Source organism: Aquarana catesbeiana, linkage group LG01, assembly GCF_042186555.1.
Source record: "Aquarana catesbeiana isolate 2022-GZ linkage group LG01, ASM4218655v1, whole genome shotgun sequence".
In the NCBI taxonomy this organism is placed as follows: Eukaryota; Metazoa; Chordata; class Amphibia; order Anura; family Ranidae; genus Aquarana; species Aquarana catesbeiana.
Window position 1 is genome coordinate 895,586,147 of NC_133324.1, and position 15,203 is coordinate 895,601,349.

The 15,203-nt window shown below is 42.0% G+C and overlaps 1 protein-coding gene across 1 annotated transcript in view; it reads right to left on the reverse strand.

The window, feature by feature from the left end:
- TACC3 (transforming acidic coiled-coil containing protein 3) overlaps window positions 1-15,203 on the reverse strand; it is a 64,950-nt gene that overhangs the window by 28,126 nt on the left and 21,621 nt on the right. The window contains exons 2-6 of the mRNA XM_073610932.1: window positions 11,422-11,584; window positions 11,095-11,240; window positions 1,832-2,917; window positions 533-608; window positions 244-457 (exon numbers count right to left, since the gene is read on the reverse strand). Coding sequence (XP_073467033.1) covers window positions 244-457; window positions 533-608; window positions 1,832-2,917; window positions 11,095-11,240; window positions 11,422-11,583 — 1,684 coding nt within the window. The 5' untranslated portion in view covers window position 11,584. The remainder of the gene's footprint in view (window positions 1-243; window positions 458-532; window positions 609-1,831; window positions 2,918-11,094; window positions 11,241-11,421; window positions 11,585-15,203) is intronic.

A 15,203-nucleotide genomic window follows, 5' to 3' on the forward strand; every position in this document is an offset into this window, starting at 1 on the left:
TTTTCTTAGAGAAACCAGAGAAAAGCTGCAGCATCAGACTGATACTGCATCGTAGAGGCTAGTATGTAGGTTTGACGTTTTGGAAAAACAAAGAAAAAAAAAAAAAAAAAACAGTATTAAAGTTTACAAAAAGCTGAATGTAGAAGTCTTCAATAAGCTTGATCTCTCAGCATTGGTCTTAGAAATCTGTCAGGGTCTGCATTGACAGCCAACAACCACCTAGAGAAATTGAGTGTGACTCACATTCAGTAGCTGGCTTAAAGTCCATCTCCTCAGCTGGTTTGAAGTCTGGTTCTAAGGCAGCACTGAAATCCATAACCAGGGCGCCATGTTCCATAACCAGGGCGTCATCTGAGGCAGTCTGCTGATCTGGCAACACAGTGTTAATCTGTGAAGGATTTTCATCAACGTGTGGGGTTGTGTCCTCCTTAACCCCCATTAAATCAGTGCTCTCATCCTAAAACAGAAGAGGTAAGCAGTAAGTAGAATTGTACACAAAGTCATCCAGTAATGAGAGGTGATACAGTCTTACCTTGTGTTCCTGAGACGTATTATCACCGCTTACACTCACAGGATTGTCCTCTGTCATAGGGCAGTCTTGGGGAAGCCTGTAACATTCAAGCAGAATATACTAGAAAATTACTAGCCTCAGTGTACGCTTACCTATCCAGGAGCAGCTAGGCACTAGATTTGGCAATATTGGTACATTGGGCCAATTTTTCAAAATGCTGACTGAGATGACATTACAAGTTGTGTGCCACAAATACCAAGGATAAAGAAAAGTGGACAACTTAATATAGGAAAATAAAAAATTTGTATACCCGATGCTCGATCTGCTTTTAAGCACATGCCTGCCAAGTATTACAGGTACTGTGTATCCCAAAGAGATACAAGTACTCCCTTCCCTGATAAGGCCTTCCATTCGCCCAATTCCTTCCCACTACCTATGCTATCATATAGGGATAGCACCTGGTTGTTAAAGGGGTTGCAGCCTCTCTCCCGCAAACCCCCCCCCCCCCCCCGATTAACAGCAGGAAAGGGATCTTCTTCCCGTACCCACAGCCACCATTTGAAAATAGCACGGCTGTTTAGGGCCCCACCCATATGGGTGAATCATTCATATAGTTTCCCGGGAATTAATGCCTACAGGTACTGTCAGCTGTTGCAGTTGAGGACATGTACTTTTCAATGAACAGCAAGTGCTCTGGTATCATTGATCTGCCTGCCTGTATGAGGGCAAACAGCTAAGCGGGGAGTCTGTAGGAGCCCAAGGTTGCACCCGCAGGCTGCAGGGGGGAGAAGTAGTAAGCATTTTTTTCCAGGATGGGGGAACTTATCCTTTAAAGCTGAATGCTCAGGAAGACAAATTCTAGCTTGTAGTGGGGCTGCTTGAACACTGCAAGGATTAAATTTCCATTTACACATCTAGGGCAACAGAAAATACACTCTTATCTGATCCCCACACCTGCAGTTTTATTCCGTATGCTCCAGCAGTCACATGTCCTCTGATATCAGTTACAATGCCTGGCCCGTAGGCTGCATTGAACATGAGGACTCCGAGAGGTCCTCAAGCAAGAACGTAGGAGGAAAGGAGAGCTCCAACCACTGGGGGAGCTGTAAACAGGTAAAGTAAAAACGCTTTTTCTGGTACCCTAGACATAAATGGAACATTTAACCATCAGTGCAGAGGCAGCCCGACCGCAAGGAAAAGCTTGGTCTTCCCTGGAGAATCCTGTCTCCCCACCTTTTGTTTTCTTTCCGATTCAGGCAAATTGCTCAAGTGGAAAACAAATCAAATACCAGAGTCCCCATGCTATAAGATAGTACTTACTGCTCAGCTGGTTCAGATAATGTGGATTTATTAGTGTCCGTCTTTTCTACTACACTTGCTGTTTCTGTTGGAATGTCCTCTTTCTCCACAACTGGAGCTTCATTTTCAGTTTTGGGGACTTTAGGTGAAGCAATTATTTTTGGTCCCCCACACCCAAATGGGTTAAAATTGGGATCATCAAACTTATCCCAGTCAAAGTTGTAAGCAGCTTTAGGAACAATAACGTCCTCTTCAGTTGGTTTTGGAGGATCCTGCACCTTTGGCTTCTCAGGTACTGTTTCCTTGACCACAGGTGGCTTCTTTGCTGCAGTTTTTACAGGTAGTCTCTTTCCTAGTTTTTTAGGTGGCGGCTTACGAGGAGCATCACCACCAAAATCAAATTCTAGCTTCAATGGCTCCACTTTATCACCTTTACCTTCTTCTGGGACGGGTTTTTTTGGAGAGTTCTGTAGCTTTGAACCTCCAGTTTTAAATGGATCTATGGAATCAATCTGATCAAGATCAAATTTGTAAGACCCTTTTGGAACTGGTGGAGAGTTGGGAATATCAGCTTGTGATGAATCTGCACCCTCAGTGACAGCAGCTGGTATTATATCAGCTATAGCATCTGCTCTACCATCTTCTGTCTCGGCTGGAACCATATTCTTGTCTTGATCAAGACTTGTTGGATTTGATGACAAACTCTCCTGGACATCAGTGCTGGCTGTCAGAGGAACGGTGTCATCCAATACTGATTTACCAGAAGTATTTAAACCATTATCTCCTGGAGGGAACTGTACAATGACTGGAGAATCTGTTATATCTGGACTGGCTCTCAAAGCGGATACATTTTCAGGGGCAATATTGGCACCATCGGTGGCCTCAGACAAGCTTTTAACCTCTACATCAGCCAGAGGATCCGGGATATTTGTTGGGCCAGAATCCAGTTTCACAGGAGAATTCTGCATCATCTTCGTGCTTTTGAATGGATTCATCACATCCAGTTGATCAAAGTCAATGTTATAGCCACCAATGCTTCTCATTGGGGTTTCATCTTCAGTCTGGGTTGGGGGATCTTTTGTGACAGTTGTGGCTTCTGGAATTACACTGTTAAAAACGAGGAAAAAAAAAAAAAAAAAAAGCCAACACTTAAAATAACTAAAATACAAGTGGTCTTCACAGTAAGGCAAAGCAGGTTTAAAAACAGGACTTAAAGTGGTTGTAAAACGCAGACATGAAAAACAAACAACGCATATCCCTCTATAGCGTGAACTTGTCACAATCAGGAGCACCAAGTGCAATTTCTGTCTGCTGCTTCGTTCCTCTGCTATCAGCATGAATAATTTCTGCAAAGTTTTCCTGACACCAAGAGAAAATATATGTGACAGGGGAGAGAGCTCCAGCTGATTGACAGCCTCAGCTCTGTCCCTGTTTGCTGGGGGTAGTCACTTAACATCCAATCAGCTCAATTCTCCTCACTGAGCTCTGAAGTGTACTTAAGCTCTCCTCCCCTTTTTTTGAACTCTGATAAGCTCTATAAATTCTGGTCTTTAAACAGATGTTAAGAGGAGAAGACTGCACATAAACCAGTATAAAACGTATGTAGGAGGATTGGTTTAAATCTCTATCACCTGCGGATAGTCCTTGCACTGGGTACCTGTAAGGATTTAAATGAAAGGGGAAGTTTTGGGACTTTAAAATGAGGCACAATGAATGTACCTCCATCACCAATTCAGGTAAACAAGAAAGGAATGTGGGACTTTTAATGAGGTGATTGACTTGTGGAGGTAGAGTGGTTGGTAAACATATATTCGTGACAATACTACGAAACAAGTAAAAAAGTACATTCCACATACATACAGCATGAACATAATGAATACATATACATAATCAAATACATATACGTCAGTTCGGCAGCACATAAGTAACTAATGTTGATAAAATGGTATAAAATACATATATGTAGACGTCATAGAAACTGCATTTGGCAAAGAGATAGAGATACACATACAATATATATTAGAGATATAGACACACACATTTTTTGTTTTGCACTCTCCAAAAAAAAAAAAAAAAAAAACTTATTGCTTAATCTGGATTTTAAATTAGACTCCATTGTAACAAAAAGGTAGCTTTTTTCCCCTTGCAGTGTTGTTCTTTATGGAATTGAATAGTCTGCAATTGCCGAGCCCACAATAGCCTCCACACCAGATGTCTCATCTATTTTATACTTTCTAAACCTATAATTTGACTTCACCAACAAGGTCTACTTCAACTGCAGAAACGTCAATTACTATAAGTTTTTATGACCCACCCATTGTTTAACCCTTATGCTGTGATACCATGTGTCAACCTTCCTTTGGTACATAAAGTGGATGTAAACCCTCATATACCTGTGGACCTATGCGTCTCCCAGATGACATCATGGGGGGTGTAGGGGGGCCAGACAGAGCAGTTAGCCGTGGATTTGCCAGAAGTGGGAGCAAATACCTGGATTAGACAGGCATCTGCTCCCCCCTGAAAGGTGCCAAATGTGACATCAGAGGGGGGGATCCGGATCAGTGAAAGTTCCATTTCTGGGTGGAACTCCGCTTTAAGCCAGCCATAGATGGTTTGAATCTTGCCCATCAACACTGACTGATTGCAGGGAAAATTAAATAACAAAAAACAAAAACAAAAAAACACCACATATTTGGTTGTCTTTACTCAGCAGTCTATCAGCACTGAACCTCCTGCACAGACACTTGTAGCTCCGGCTGCAGTATACTCAGTGCATGGATAACAGTTTTAATTAACGCAAGGCGCTACGCAATTGGGAGAAGTATGAATTAACTCCACAATATACCTTCTCCTAAATACACAGCACCTTGTACCCTTTAAAAAGAAGGCAAGGTGTTTTATGAATGTGAGGCAAGTGATGAACAGTGGTAACTGAACCGAGCATTCTGCAGCTGGAATTACAAGTTTTGTAATTCTTGGAATTACAAGACATTCCACACCAACAAAAGACTGCTACCCCAGAAAAAAAAAAAAAAAAAAAAAAAAACCACCACCACACCAACTTACACACAGCAAACCTATTGCTCCTCCACTGTCTTATCAAAAAGGCGAGGGTGAGGAAGAGAGGGGTGGCCTTGACTAAACACTGTTCCTGCAGGAGGTTATTTTTCAATACAGTATTTAGCCACTTTTTCCAGTTCGCGAAAGAGAAAAAAAAGCACAAGTTTACCAATGGTGATGACGTGTCAACATTATGTCAGGCAAAAATGGGATCTGGAATAACCATTACCTAATGTTAAACAGCCATAGCCTACTCATAAGCGTCGAGAGCAAAACTGCAGGCAAGGAAGAGAATCTTATTTACTGTTCATGTGAATTGATCAACTACTTTTACCTCTGTAAAGTCCCTACAAAACCACAGGCACTAAGGTATTCATGACATTTGTCAGCCAGAAACACTCACTGTTACCAAGAGCCTTAAGTATGAAACAAGGTCACGCTACTAGTGATAAAACTTAGAAGTAGGTAAAAAAAATAGTAAAAGCAGCTAGCATAAACAGTATAGTAAACTGCACAAACAAGTGAAAAGATAAAAAATGCAGCGCTAGTGTGTAACAAAGTGCGAAAGTGAAGTATCACCTCACGTGCAAATATAAAGCTGATAGTAACTTGTAGGTCGGATATCAACGTGAACAATATACAACAAAAGTACAAACAAATCAGGAAAGTTTGTCACAGGTACGTGAAAATGTCCATGTAAGACAGCAAAAAAATAAATGAATAAATATAGGAGGAGATTCTTCAGTAAAATGAAAATAGCCCGGCTAACGGACTTGGACTCCCATCCGATGGTCACACTTAATAGGATGTACGAACTCCAAATGGTGTCATGTCAAACCATAAAAAGGAAAGAAGAGAAGGGCCTCCACAGTGCGTAAATCCAAAAATAAAACAGCGAAAGCTTAACAGTACAATGCACCTAGTCGGGTGGGTACAGAGAGTGATCACAAAAAGTAAAAGGATAAAAAAACAGTATCGCGTGGTGTCAGAATTTCTGACACCACGCGATACTGTTTTTATCCTTTACTTTAGCCCGATCCTGCCAAATTCTGACACGAGATAAAAGCAGCTGGAGTTGTGTTGGGGAGGGAGCTATAAATAGATTAGCAGACAGCTTGCCGTGTCACAGAACACCTCTGAGAATCTTTGCCTATGAGGAGAGGGGGGTGTGCACGCACCTTTCCTCCAATCAGCTGTATGCCCAGACTTCACACTCCATGTAAACAGGAAGAAAAAATCTCCCAACAGGATCTGCACTTTCTAAACAGTATATAAAGCTGAAGACAGCAGATATACATGTAGAACTTATGTAGGAGGATTATTTTCATCTCCGTGTATCATCTGGGGCTGTTCACTTCACTAGGTATATACGAGGGCTTACATCCACTTTAACCACTTCCAGACCGCCGCACGCTGATATACGTCCTTACTTTGAAGGGGGATATTGTTATGGCAGCAGCTAGCTGCCATAACCCCGGTATCCTCTTGTTCAGCCAGCTTCAAGATAAAAGTGGTCTCCGCACAGTGTTCGCCGCAAGATCACTTTCATCGATGGCGTGAGAGGGCTCCCCCCACCGTGCTCCAGTGCCCTCCACCGCTTACCGGAGCCGTCGGCAGCGATTGGGTCCTCTCTGGCTGGGCATGGACACGAGTGAGGGGAAGATGCCCCCCACCCGTCTCCATGACATTGCAGGTTAGAAGCGACATCAAAACGTCACTTCCACCCACAGCTCTTAAAAGGGCAATTTTTTTTTTTTTTTAAATGACAATTTTTTTTTTATTGCATTCTAGTGTAAATATGACATCCAAGGTCTTTTTGACCTCTGAGCTCATATTTAAGAGGTCCGGTCATGCTTTTTTTCTCTTACAAGGGATTTTTACATTCCTTGTAATAGGAATAAAAAAGTGACACTTTTTTTTTTAAAACAGTGCAAAAAAAAAAAAAAAAAAAAAAAAAAAAAAAAAAAGTGCTCCATCCCGCCGAGCTCGCGTGCAGAAGCACCTGCATATGAGAACGGTGATCAAACCACACGTGAGGTATCACTGCCATCAGTAGAGGGAGAGCAATCTTTCTAGCCCTAGACCTACTCTCACTCAAAACATGCAACCTGTAGAATTTTTTAAACGTCGCCTATGGAGATTTAAGGGTAAAAGTTTGCCGCCATTCCATGAGTGGGCGCAATTATGAAGCATGACATGTTGGGTATCAATTTACTCAGTGTAACATTATCTTTCACATTATAGAAAAAAATTGGGCTAACTTTACGGTTGTCTTGTAATTCAAAAAAGTATTTTTTCCAAAAAAGTGAGCTTGTAATATGCGCAAATATGGTGTGACAGAAAGTACTGCAACAACCGCCATTTTATTCTCTAGGGCAGTGGTCATCAACCCTGTCCTCAGGGCCCACTAACAGGCCAGATTTTATGTATTACCTTGGGGAGATGCAGACTAGAATACTGCAAATCACTGAGCAGCAAATGAGATCACCTGTGTTGTTTTTCAGTTATTTTGCAAATCTGGCCTGTTAGTGGGCCCTGAGGACAGGGTTGATGACCACAGCTCTAGGGTGTTATTGGGGGTTCTAAATAATTTTCTAGCAAAAAAACATGTTAACAAATTAAAAAAAAAAAAAAAAAAGTGTTTAAATAAACACATTAAAATGTAACTAAAACCATTAGATTACTAAAAATGTACTGGAGATTTTAGTCAACTAAAATAAATTTAGATGGATTAAAATCTGACCAAAACTAAAAAAGCATTTTAGGCGAAAGACTAAACTAAATCGAAATTTGATGTCAAAATTAACACTGGGCAGAAGGAGGTTGCACACATCTCCCACCTCCATTTTTTCCAGGCTCTCCCATCCGATCAAGGGACACTGGTAAAGGAAGAGATTCTACTACTGGTGGCATCAGCTTCCCCAGATAGCGAGAGGAACCGATACTGCTCCTCCCACTCTGATGTCAGAAACCTTAAAAGCGGAGTTCCACCCACATTCACTCCACACCATGCAGCACTAATGTGTTTCTTAAAATGAATTGTCAATTTTTTTTTTTTTTTTTTTTTCCCCCTGTTCACTTACACGATTTATGCCTAAATCCAATTTCACTTCCTTCTCTAGGGGGTCGCGTCATTTCCGGTTTTGCATTAACTCCTGGGAGATCTTGGCCAGCTTGGCATTGCATGGCTCTAGTAACATTTAACATTGGCGTCTAAGGAAAATTTTGGTCAGCTTGGCAAGGCAAAATTGCACCGCACATGCACGAGATTGGCAGGTGCATGCTGGGTAGCCACATATGTACAGAGATTGCACCACACGTCACGGCGAATGTCAGAGTGAGAGCAATAATTCCAGAGTCAGACCTCCTGTGTAATGCTACACTGATAACCTGTGAAAGCTTTCAAAGCGGCCCCTATGAATAACTTAATATGCTGTAGTTTATCACCGTTCCATGGGCATGTGCAATTTTAACCTCTTGCTGCCCACCGTCAAATGACAGCTGGGCGGTGCGGCTGTCGTTCCTGGAGGCAGTCATATGACGTCCACCCAGAACGACGCTCTCGCAGCGTGGCGGCCGTGCAGTGTTGCTAGGACAGGGCGCGACCCCGATCTGTGTAAAGAGCCACGGGCATGGCTCTTTAACCATGTGACTGGCTGTGATTGGACACATGTAAACACAGAGAAACCGGTAATCGGTGCTCCTTGCCTCACACTGACAGGGTGGGGAGAGCCAATCAGTGGCATTTCCTCACAGGGGACAGCTAAGTATGCAATCAGGGCACTGATCGTCAGTGCCCACAAGTGCCAGCAATCAGTGCTGGCTACCAATGCCACCCATCAATACTGCCTATCATTGCCCATAAGTGCGACATTCGTGCCTCCTCATCAGTGCAGCCTATCAGTGAAGGAGAAAAATTACTGATAGAAACTAGGAAAACTTTTCTCCTCTTCAAATTTTTTTTTTTTTTTTTTTTTTTTTTTTTTTTTAGGAAAAAATAAACCCAGGAGTAATTAAAAAGACCACCAAAAGAAAGCTCTATTTGTGTGAAGAAAATGATAACAATTTCAAATTGTTACAGTATACATGCAATTGTCAAAGTGTGACAGCGCTGAAAGATGAAAACCAGCCTGGGTAGGAAGGGGGTACAAGTGCCCTGTATTGGTGGTTAAAGAGTGACATGGTTTGTAGCCATTAACTTAGCTAACATCTTTAATATATATTTTTTTTTTTTTCCCTTAAAAGTGTAATATGGCGTACATTAAAATTTATTAAAGCTGAGTTCCACCCAAAAAAACGGAACTTCCGCTGATCCAATTCCTACCCCCCTCGGGTGTCACATTTGGTACCTTCAGAAAGGACTGAATTGCAGATAGCTGTATAATCCAGGTATTTGCTCCCACTTCCGGGCATAGATCCCCCAGTGAGGACGTGTTAAAAAAAATTAAAAATTCCGGTGGAACTCCACTTTGAAGTGTATTTTTTACCCAAAAAATGTTTGAAAAACTGCTGTGTAACAAAAAATTGCAACACCTACTACTTTATTCTCTAGGAGCTCTGCCAAAAGACAGACACACACACACACACACACCTCTAAGTAATTTCAAGCAAAAAGATGCAAATTTTTACATGACTGTTTATTTTATTGCTTGACATGCTGGGTATTTAACTAGTCATCAACTTCAGTTCTAAAAAAGTATGTCGTGTGAACACTTAAAAATTTTATTGTATTTACATTTGATAAATAAGTGAGTCAATGTGACAGAATGCAACTACACCAATTTTATTCTCCAGGGTCTCTGCCTAAAAAAAAAAAAAAAAAAAAAAAAAAAAAAAAACACAAAAAACAAACAAAAAAAACCCCCCACGTATATACTGAGCCTGGAAAGCATTGCACCAGTGACCAGCAGATGGATGAGGTCATGCAGGTCTTGTACTGGTAGGCAGTTTCACACTGGCAGAAAGAATCAGCAACCTACCACAGAGCTCAACAGCACCATGGTAGTTCACTGAGCACTACAAGTCAACAGTCGCAGAGTCTGTTGGTAGTAGTTGCCCATTCATGTACAGAACACTGAATGAACGACGCCGCTGGGCAGATGAAGCCTCGCACAGCCACATTTTCTTTATATTGTGCCAGCGAGTGTGGGGGGGGGGGGGCTTGATGTCAAAATGAGGGATTGGGGGCCAGTACACTTCTAACATGTTACACCGATATCCAGGGTGTAACATGTTACAAAAAGGTGAACTTATCCTTTAACTGCTCTTCAGGTCTAAAATGTGCCTTTCAACATGTTTGCAAAAACTGAAAAATAAAAAGGATGTTGGCGAAGTAGTGAAGATGTCTGACCAGTCCACTTTAAGCCCACCCACATAATTTGTTAGAACAAAATATAAAACGTTTAAGACTGGTGAAAAACAAACTTGTAACAAGTCAAGTGCATGAGAAAATCCAAATCTATATACCACACACGTAGTGACAACCTGCAGGTCTGCAGCTGCTGTAAAACTACAAGTCTCTGTACTTTAGCTGTCGGAATAATAAATAATAATCAGGATTTATATAGCGCCAACAGTTTGCGCAGCGTTGTGTGAGAGAATATATACATATCTATATATCTATATCTATATATATCTAATCACTGAAGCTAACTGAGTAACCTGCCTGCCCAATCTAAATGACACTCTCTCTCCGTCCACGCCAACACACTACATGGGGCCGATGTGCAGGCAGCCTTATATATAGTGTGGGGCGTGGACTTAGTCCCCCTGAGCCATGATTGGCAAAAGGCACCCTGCCTTTGGCCAATTATGGCTCTTAGCTGAGGGCGCTGGGATTGGCTAAAGCATGCAGGTCATTATTATAAAGGTTTTATAAGGCGCCAACAGTTTGTGCAGCACTTTACAACATGAGGGCAGACAGTACACTTACAATACAAATCAATACAGGAGGGATCAGAGGGCCCTGCTCGTTAGAGCTTACAATCTAGAAGTGGAAACAAAAAGGTAATAACTGTGGGGGATGATACAATAGCAGTAATCTTCTGGTTGCCTATGACTGAAGGACTATGAAGTCCCAGTAACTGTCAGATTAGTTAGTAGAAGCATAAAACTAAAAATCTGGTTGCCTATGGCCGATTCAACCTTAATAGAGACTGAGTAATACTCTAAAAAAAAGGAAGTACTTGTGATGAAAGCAGCTCAGAACTATTACAGATGTTTACCTGGAAGTATCAGCTGCAGACAGATGGAGCTGCTCCAGCGCCTGTGTACAGTCATCCAGTGAGAGGAGATTCTCGGGTTTGGAGTCTGAAGTGGGGATCACAAGCCTGTGAGTCTGAGGGTCCCGCATTGGAGTCTGGAAAGTGACCTGGAAGGCAGAATGATGCATTGACTTCAAGCAGCACATGTGTGACTAACGGTTTCCTGGGCAGAGAGCCGACCTCTCCCAGCTCAGAAAACTTCATACACTTCAAGAAAAGTTTGTGCTACACGCCTACAGCCCTGAGATGATGGCGTGTCAGAGAACAGACTTCACATACAGAACATACCTTCATGCTTTTGCTGACGCTTTTGGGAGGAATATTCTCTTTCTGTGAAGGGCGCAGGATGGAGGGTCTGCCGGTAGGCTGAGGAGGGGTAAACAGGAAGTCACACGACTCAGCTATTATGTCGTTTGGGAGATTTTCATCATTTACAGCTTGCAGATTCATTCTAGAGAGGAAAAGAATGACAAACCAGCATTATGCTGGGTGGTGGAAACCAGCTATAAAAGCACAAAAGCAGTGACCAAACAAAGGCAGAGGGGAGGGTCATTACACAGCAAGGATCGCCTTTACAAAGACTGACCACCCCACAAACCTGTGTGCACATTACAGGGTAGAGGTGTGATAAATAAGAACAAACTGGGGGTGTTACACTATAAATAAGCCGATTCCAGACGTCACATAAAAGGTAAAGCAAAATTTAAAGCACAAGTCCATCTTCAGAGTAAAGGTCAGGCTGATACTTCAATTGGGTGTCCCAGTAGAATTAAATGCTCCACATTTTTAACCCTTTTACTGCCAGGCCCTGTGCTCCATTTAGTACACTCAGGTGGCCAGACCATTTGTGCAATTTTTCCTCTGCTTTTTTATTTTTCACTTATAGCTGTCAAAGTTTGTAAAAGACCCCTCAAACCATCTATTTTCTGAAAGTACATTACCAGTAGATTATAAAGAAGGTGCTACTGATTTCTAAGGTCCCACAATATTTGCGCAAATGTTTATCGCAACAATATTGTCACTAAAAGTACACAAATTATTCACAGATATATACACAAGGCAAATTTATTAAAATTCATACTAAATAAAAAAAGCAACCTGTATTGAGTAAATAACAAAATCGTGCCTTTTTGCGAAATGGTGAAAATTAAACAGACGAAAAGTGTAAATATCCAAATGGCTCAAAATAAAAGACAAAAATATATATCTTTTTTTTTTTTTTTTATTTTCCCTTACAGCTTTCAGTATTTGTGAAAGACCCCCAAAAACCATATATTTTCTGAATGAAAGCATAGGACCTCTAGATTAAAAAAAAATGCTAGCAATTTTTTTTTTTTTTTTTTTTATATTTAGACCCCGTGGTATTTGCGCAAAAGTATATCAAACCAATCGATTTGCAAAAAATACATTAAAACCATTATTAGCAGATAAAAAAAAACACAGCTAATTTTACAAGATTCCTACTAAATATAAAAGCTTAACCTGTATGGAGTTAATACATAAATTTGTAATTTTTACATTGCGCCTTTTTGCAAAATGGTCAAATTTCTCTAAAAATCTGAAGGTTTTTATTTTTCCCCTTACAGAAGTCAGAATTTGTTTAAGACACCTCAAGCCATATATTTTCTGAAAGCATAGGACCAGTAGAATAAAAAGGTGCTACTGATTTTTAAGGCCCTCGATATTTGCGCAAATATTTACCAAAAGCAATATTTTCACAAAAAAAAAAAAAAACACACACCAAAATCATTATGCGCAGATACAAACAGCAAATTTTGCAAAATTCCTACTAAATATAAAAAGCTTAACCTGTAACAAGTTAATACCAAAATATTTGTAAAATTTTAAACTGCGCCTTTTTGAGAAATTGTGAAATAAGGAATCTGTATAGAGATGCCTAATTCATTCATAAAATGACAGTCTGATACATAGTAACAGTCCTTGTTAACTAGGATCAGCTGTCAGTGGGCATATAGGAGCGATCAGTAGTGATGCACCCACTCTACTACGGGGGGGGGGGGCTTGGTAAACACATACTTACCAAGCCCCAACTTCACCAGCCTGAAAGCTCAGTGCAGGGAAAAGGGATGCGCTCAGGTGCTGCATGGGGCTTGGGGGGGATCCAGATGGGTCTGTCCCCCCCTCTCTGAGAATATGGCACCGCCGCCACCATGTACACAGGAACAGGATTCACTGGGACAGATGCAGGACTGGCAGGGAGAAATGGGACGTTAGACCAACTAAATCGATAAAATAGTTGTCAACGATTTTCATTATCGATTATCGCAGCCCTACTCTGTACACAGCAAACCCCCCCCCCCCCCCCCGAACCCTGCACAAAGCACCCCCTGAACAAAATGCACTCCTCGTATTTATCTCCCCTTTAAGATACTCTTATTGTAATGTGGCCACACCCACAGCTTGATGTGGCTGGGGGGGGGGCAGGGAGCGTGGTCGAGTTCCTGCACCTATTCCTTGAGGAAATCTACACTGGATAAATTTATATATTCTTACAGATAACAACCCATCCTTTGGAGGGCAACCATAATGCTGATGCGAACCACGATGAAAATGGAGTTTACCACCCATAGGCTTGGTTCACATATATGTGCATTGAATGCTTTAACTGCATCCAATTTTTTTTTTTTTTTTTGTGGAGGGCTCTGTACACTTGGGAGGGGGGCTCTGGTTTACATTGGGAGGGGCTGTGGTTTATACTTGGGGGGGCTCTGGGTTGAACCCTGTCCCCTGGCCTGTACTGTGATTGGCACCTCATTGGTTCTGCTGACATCCCAGCGGGTAATCTTATCCCCATCAGACATGGTCAGGGCAGCCATGCTGGGACTTGCAGTCCAGTTGACCCCGCCCCTCCACCCTCAGCTGTTTCTACAGCAACACAAACCCCGGCCAAGGCGCCCAGGGGAGCTGCATCCAATTCACATAACATGTGAATGTGACCAGCTCTCAATGGAGCCAGTTCACACATGTCCGGGAAGGTCGCAGTGCGGTTTTGAAAAGGGTCCTGTCCAGTTTAGGATCCGGTTCAGGTGTGAATTCAGGCAAAAATTTGCACCTGAATCAATAAACACAAATGCACCAAACTCCGGACTGCAAACCACAGCCAGACCTGTGTGAACCCAGCCTAAAGAGCAAGTTCACCTTTACCAGAAAACTGCCTATGCAGATAAATGAGGTCTATAGGTTAAAAAAAAAAAAAAAATGCAGCTTGACTTAACATGAATAATGCCCTTGCTATAGGCCATTTACGTACCACATGAAGCCTGACCTGAAAAAGTCCCAGGACGTGGCCAAGCAAGACCTAGTTATTAGTTCATCTTCACTATCACAGGAGTGAGCTCAGCTCAGGGATACTACAGAGAGTGCATGTGAAGTATTATACTTCCCTCATCCACCGATTGTGTGGATGGAAGAAATCTGTTCTTTCTCTGACCAGCCAGCTGGTCAAAAAGCAACCCTATTAATCTATGGCCAGCTTACCACTTCCGGACCGCCGCACGCCCCGCACTGAGGACGGATATCGTTGCTATGGCAGCAGCTAGCTGCCATAACCCTGGTATCACCGTGTTCAGCCGGCGGTCCAGTTTAAGATAAAAGTGGTCTCTGTGGCGGAGTCGCCGCGAGATCACTTTCATCGGCGGCGGGAGAGGGCCCTCCTCCCATGGCTGTGCATGGAGACGAGTGAGGGGGAAGATGGCCCCCACCTGTCTCCAAGACACTGCAGGGCGGAAGCGCCATCAAAACATTTCCACCCATAGCTCTTAAAGGGCCTTTTTTTTTTTAAATTGCATTTTAGTTTAAGTATGAGATCAGCGATTTTTTGACCCCAGATCTCATATTTAAGAGGTCCTGTCATTTTTTTTTTCTATTACAAGGAATGTTTACATTCCTTGTAATAGGAATAAAAGGGACACTTTTTTTAAAAAAAAGTGTAAAAATAAAAAAGTAAAAGAAAAATTTTTTTTTTTTTTTTTTTTTTTTTTTTAAAAACAGGCCCCGTCAAGTTTGCATCCAGAAGCGCACGCAAACGTGAGTAGCACCCGCATATGAAA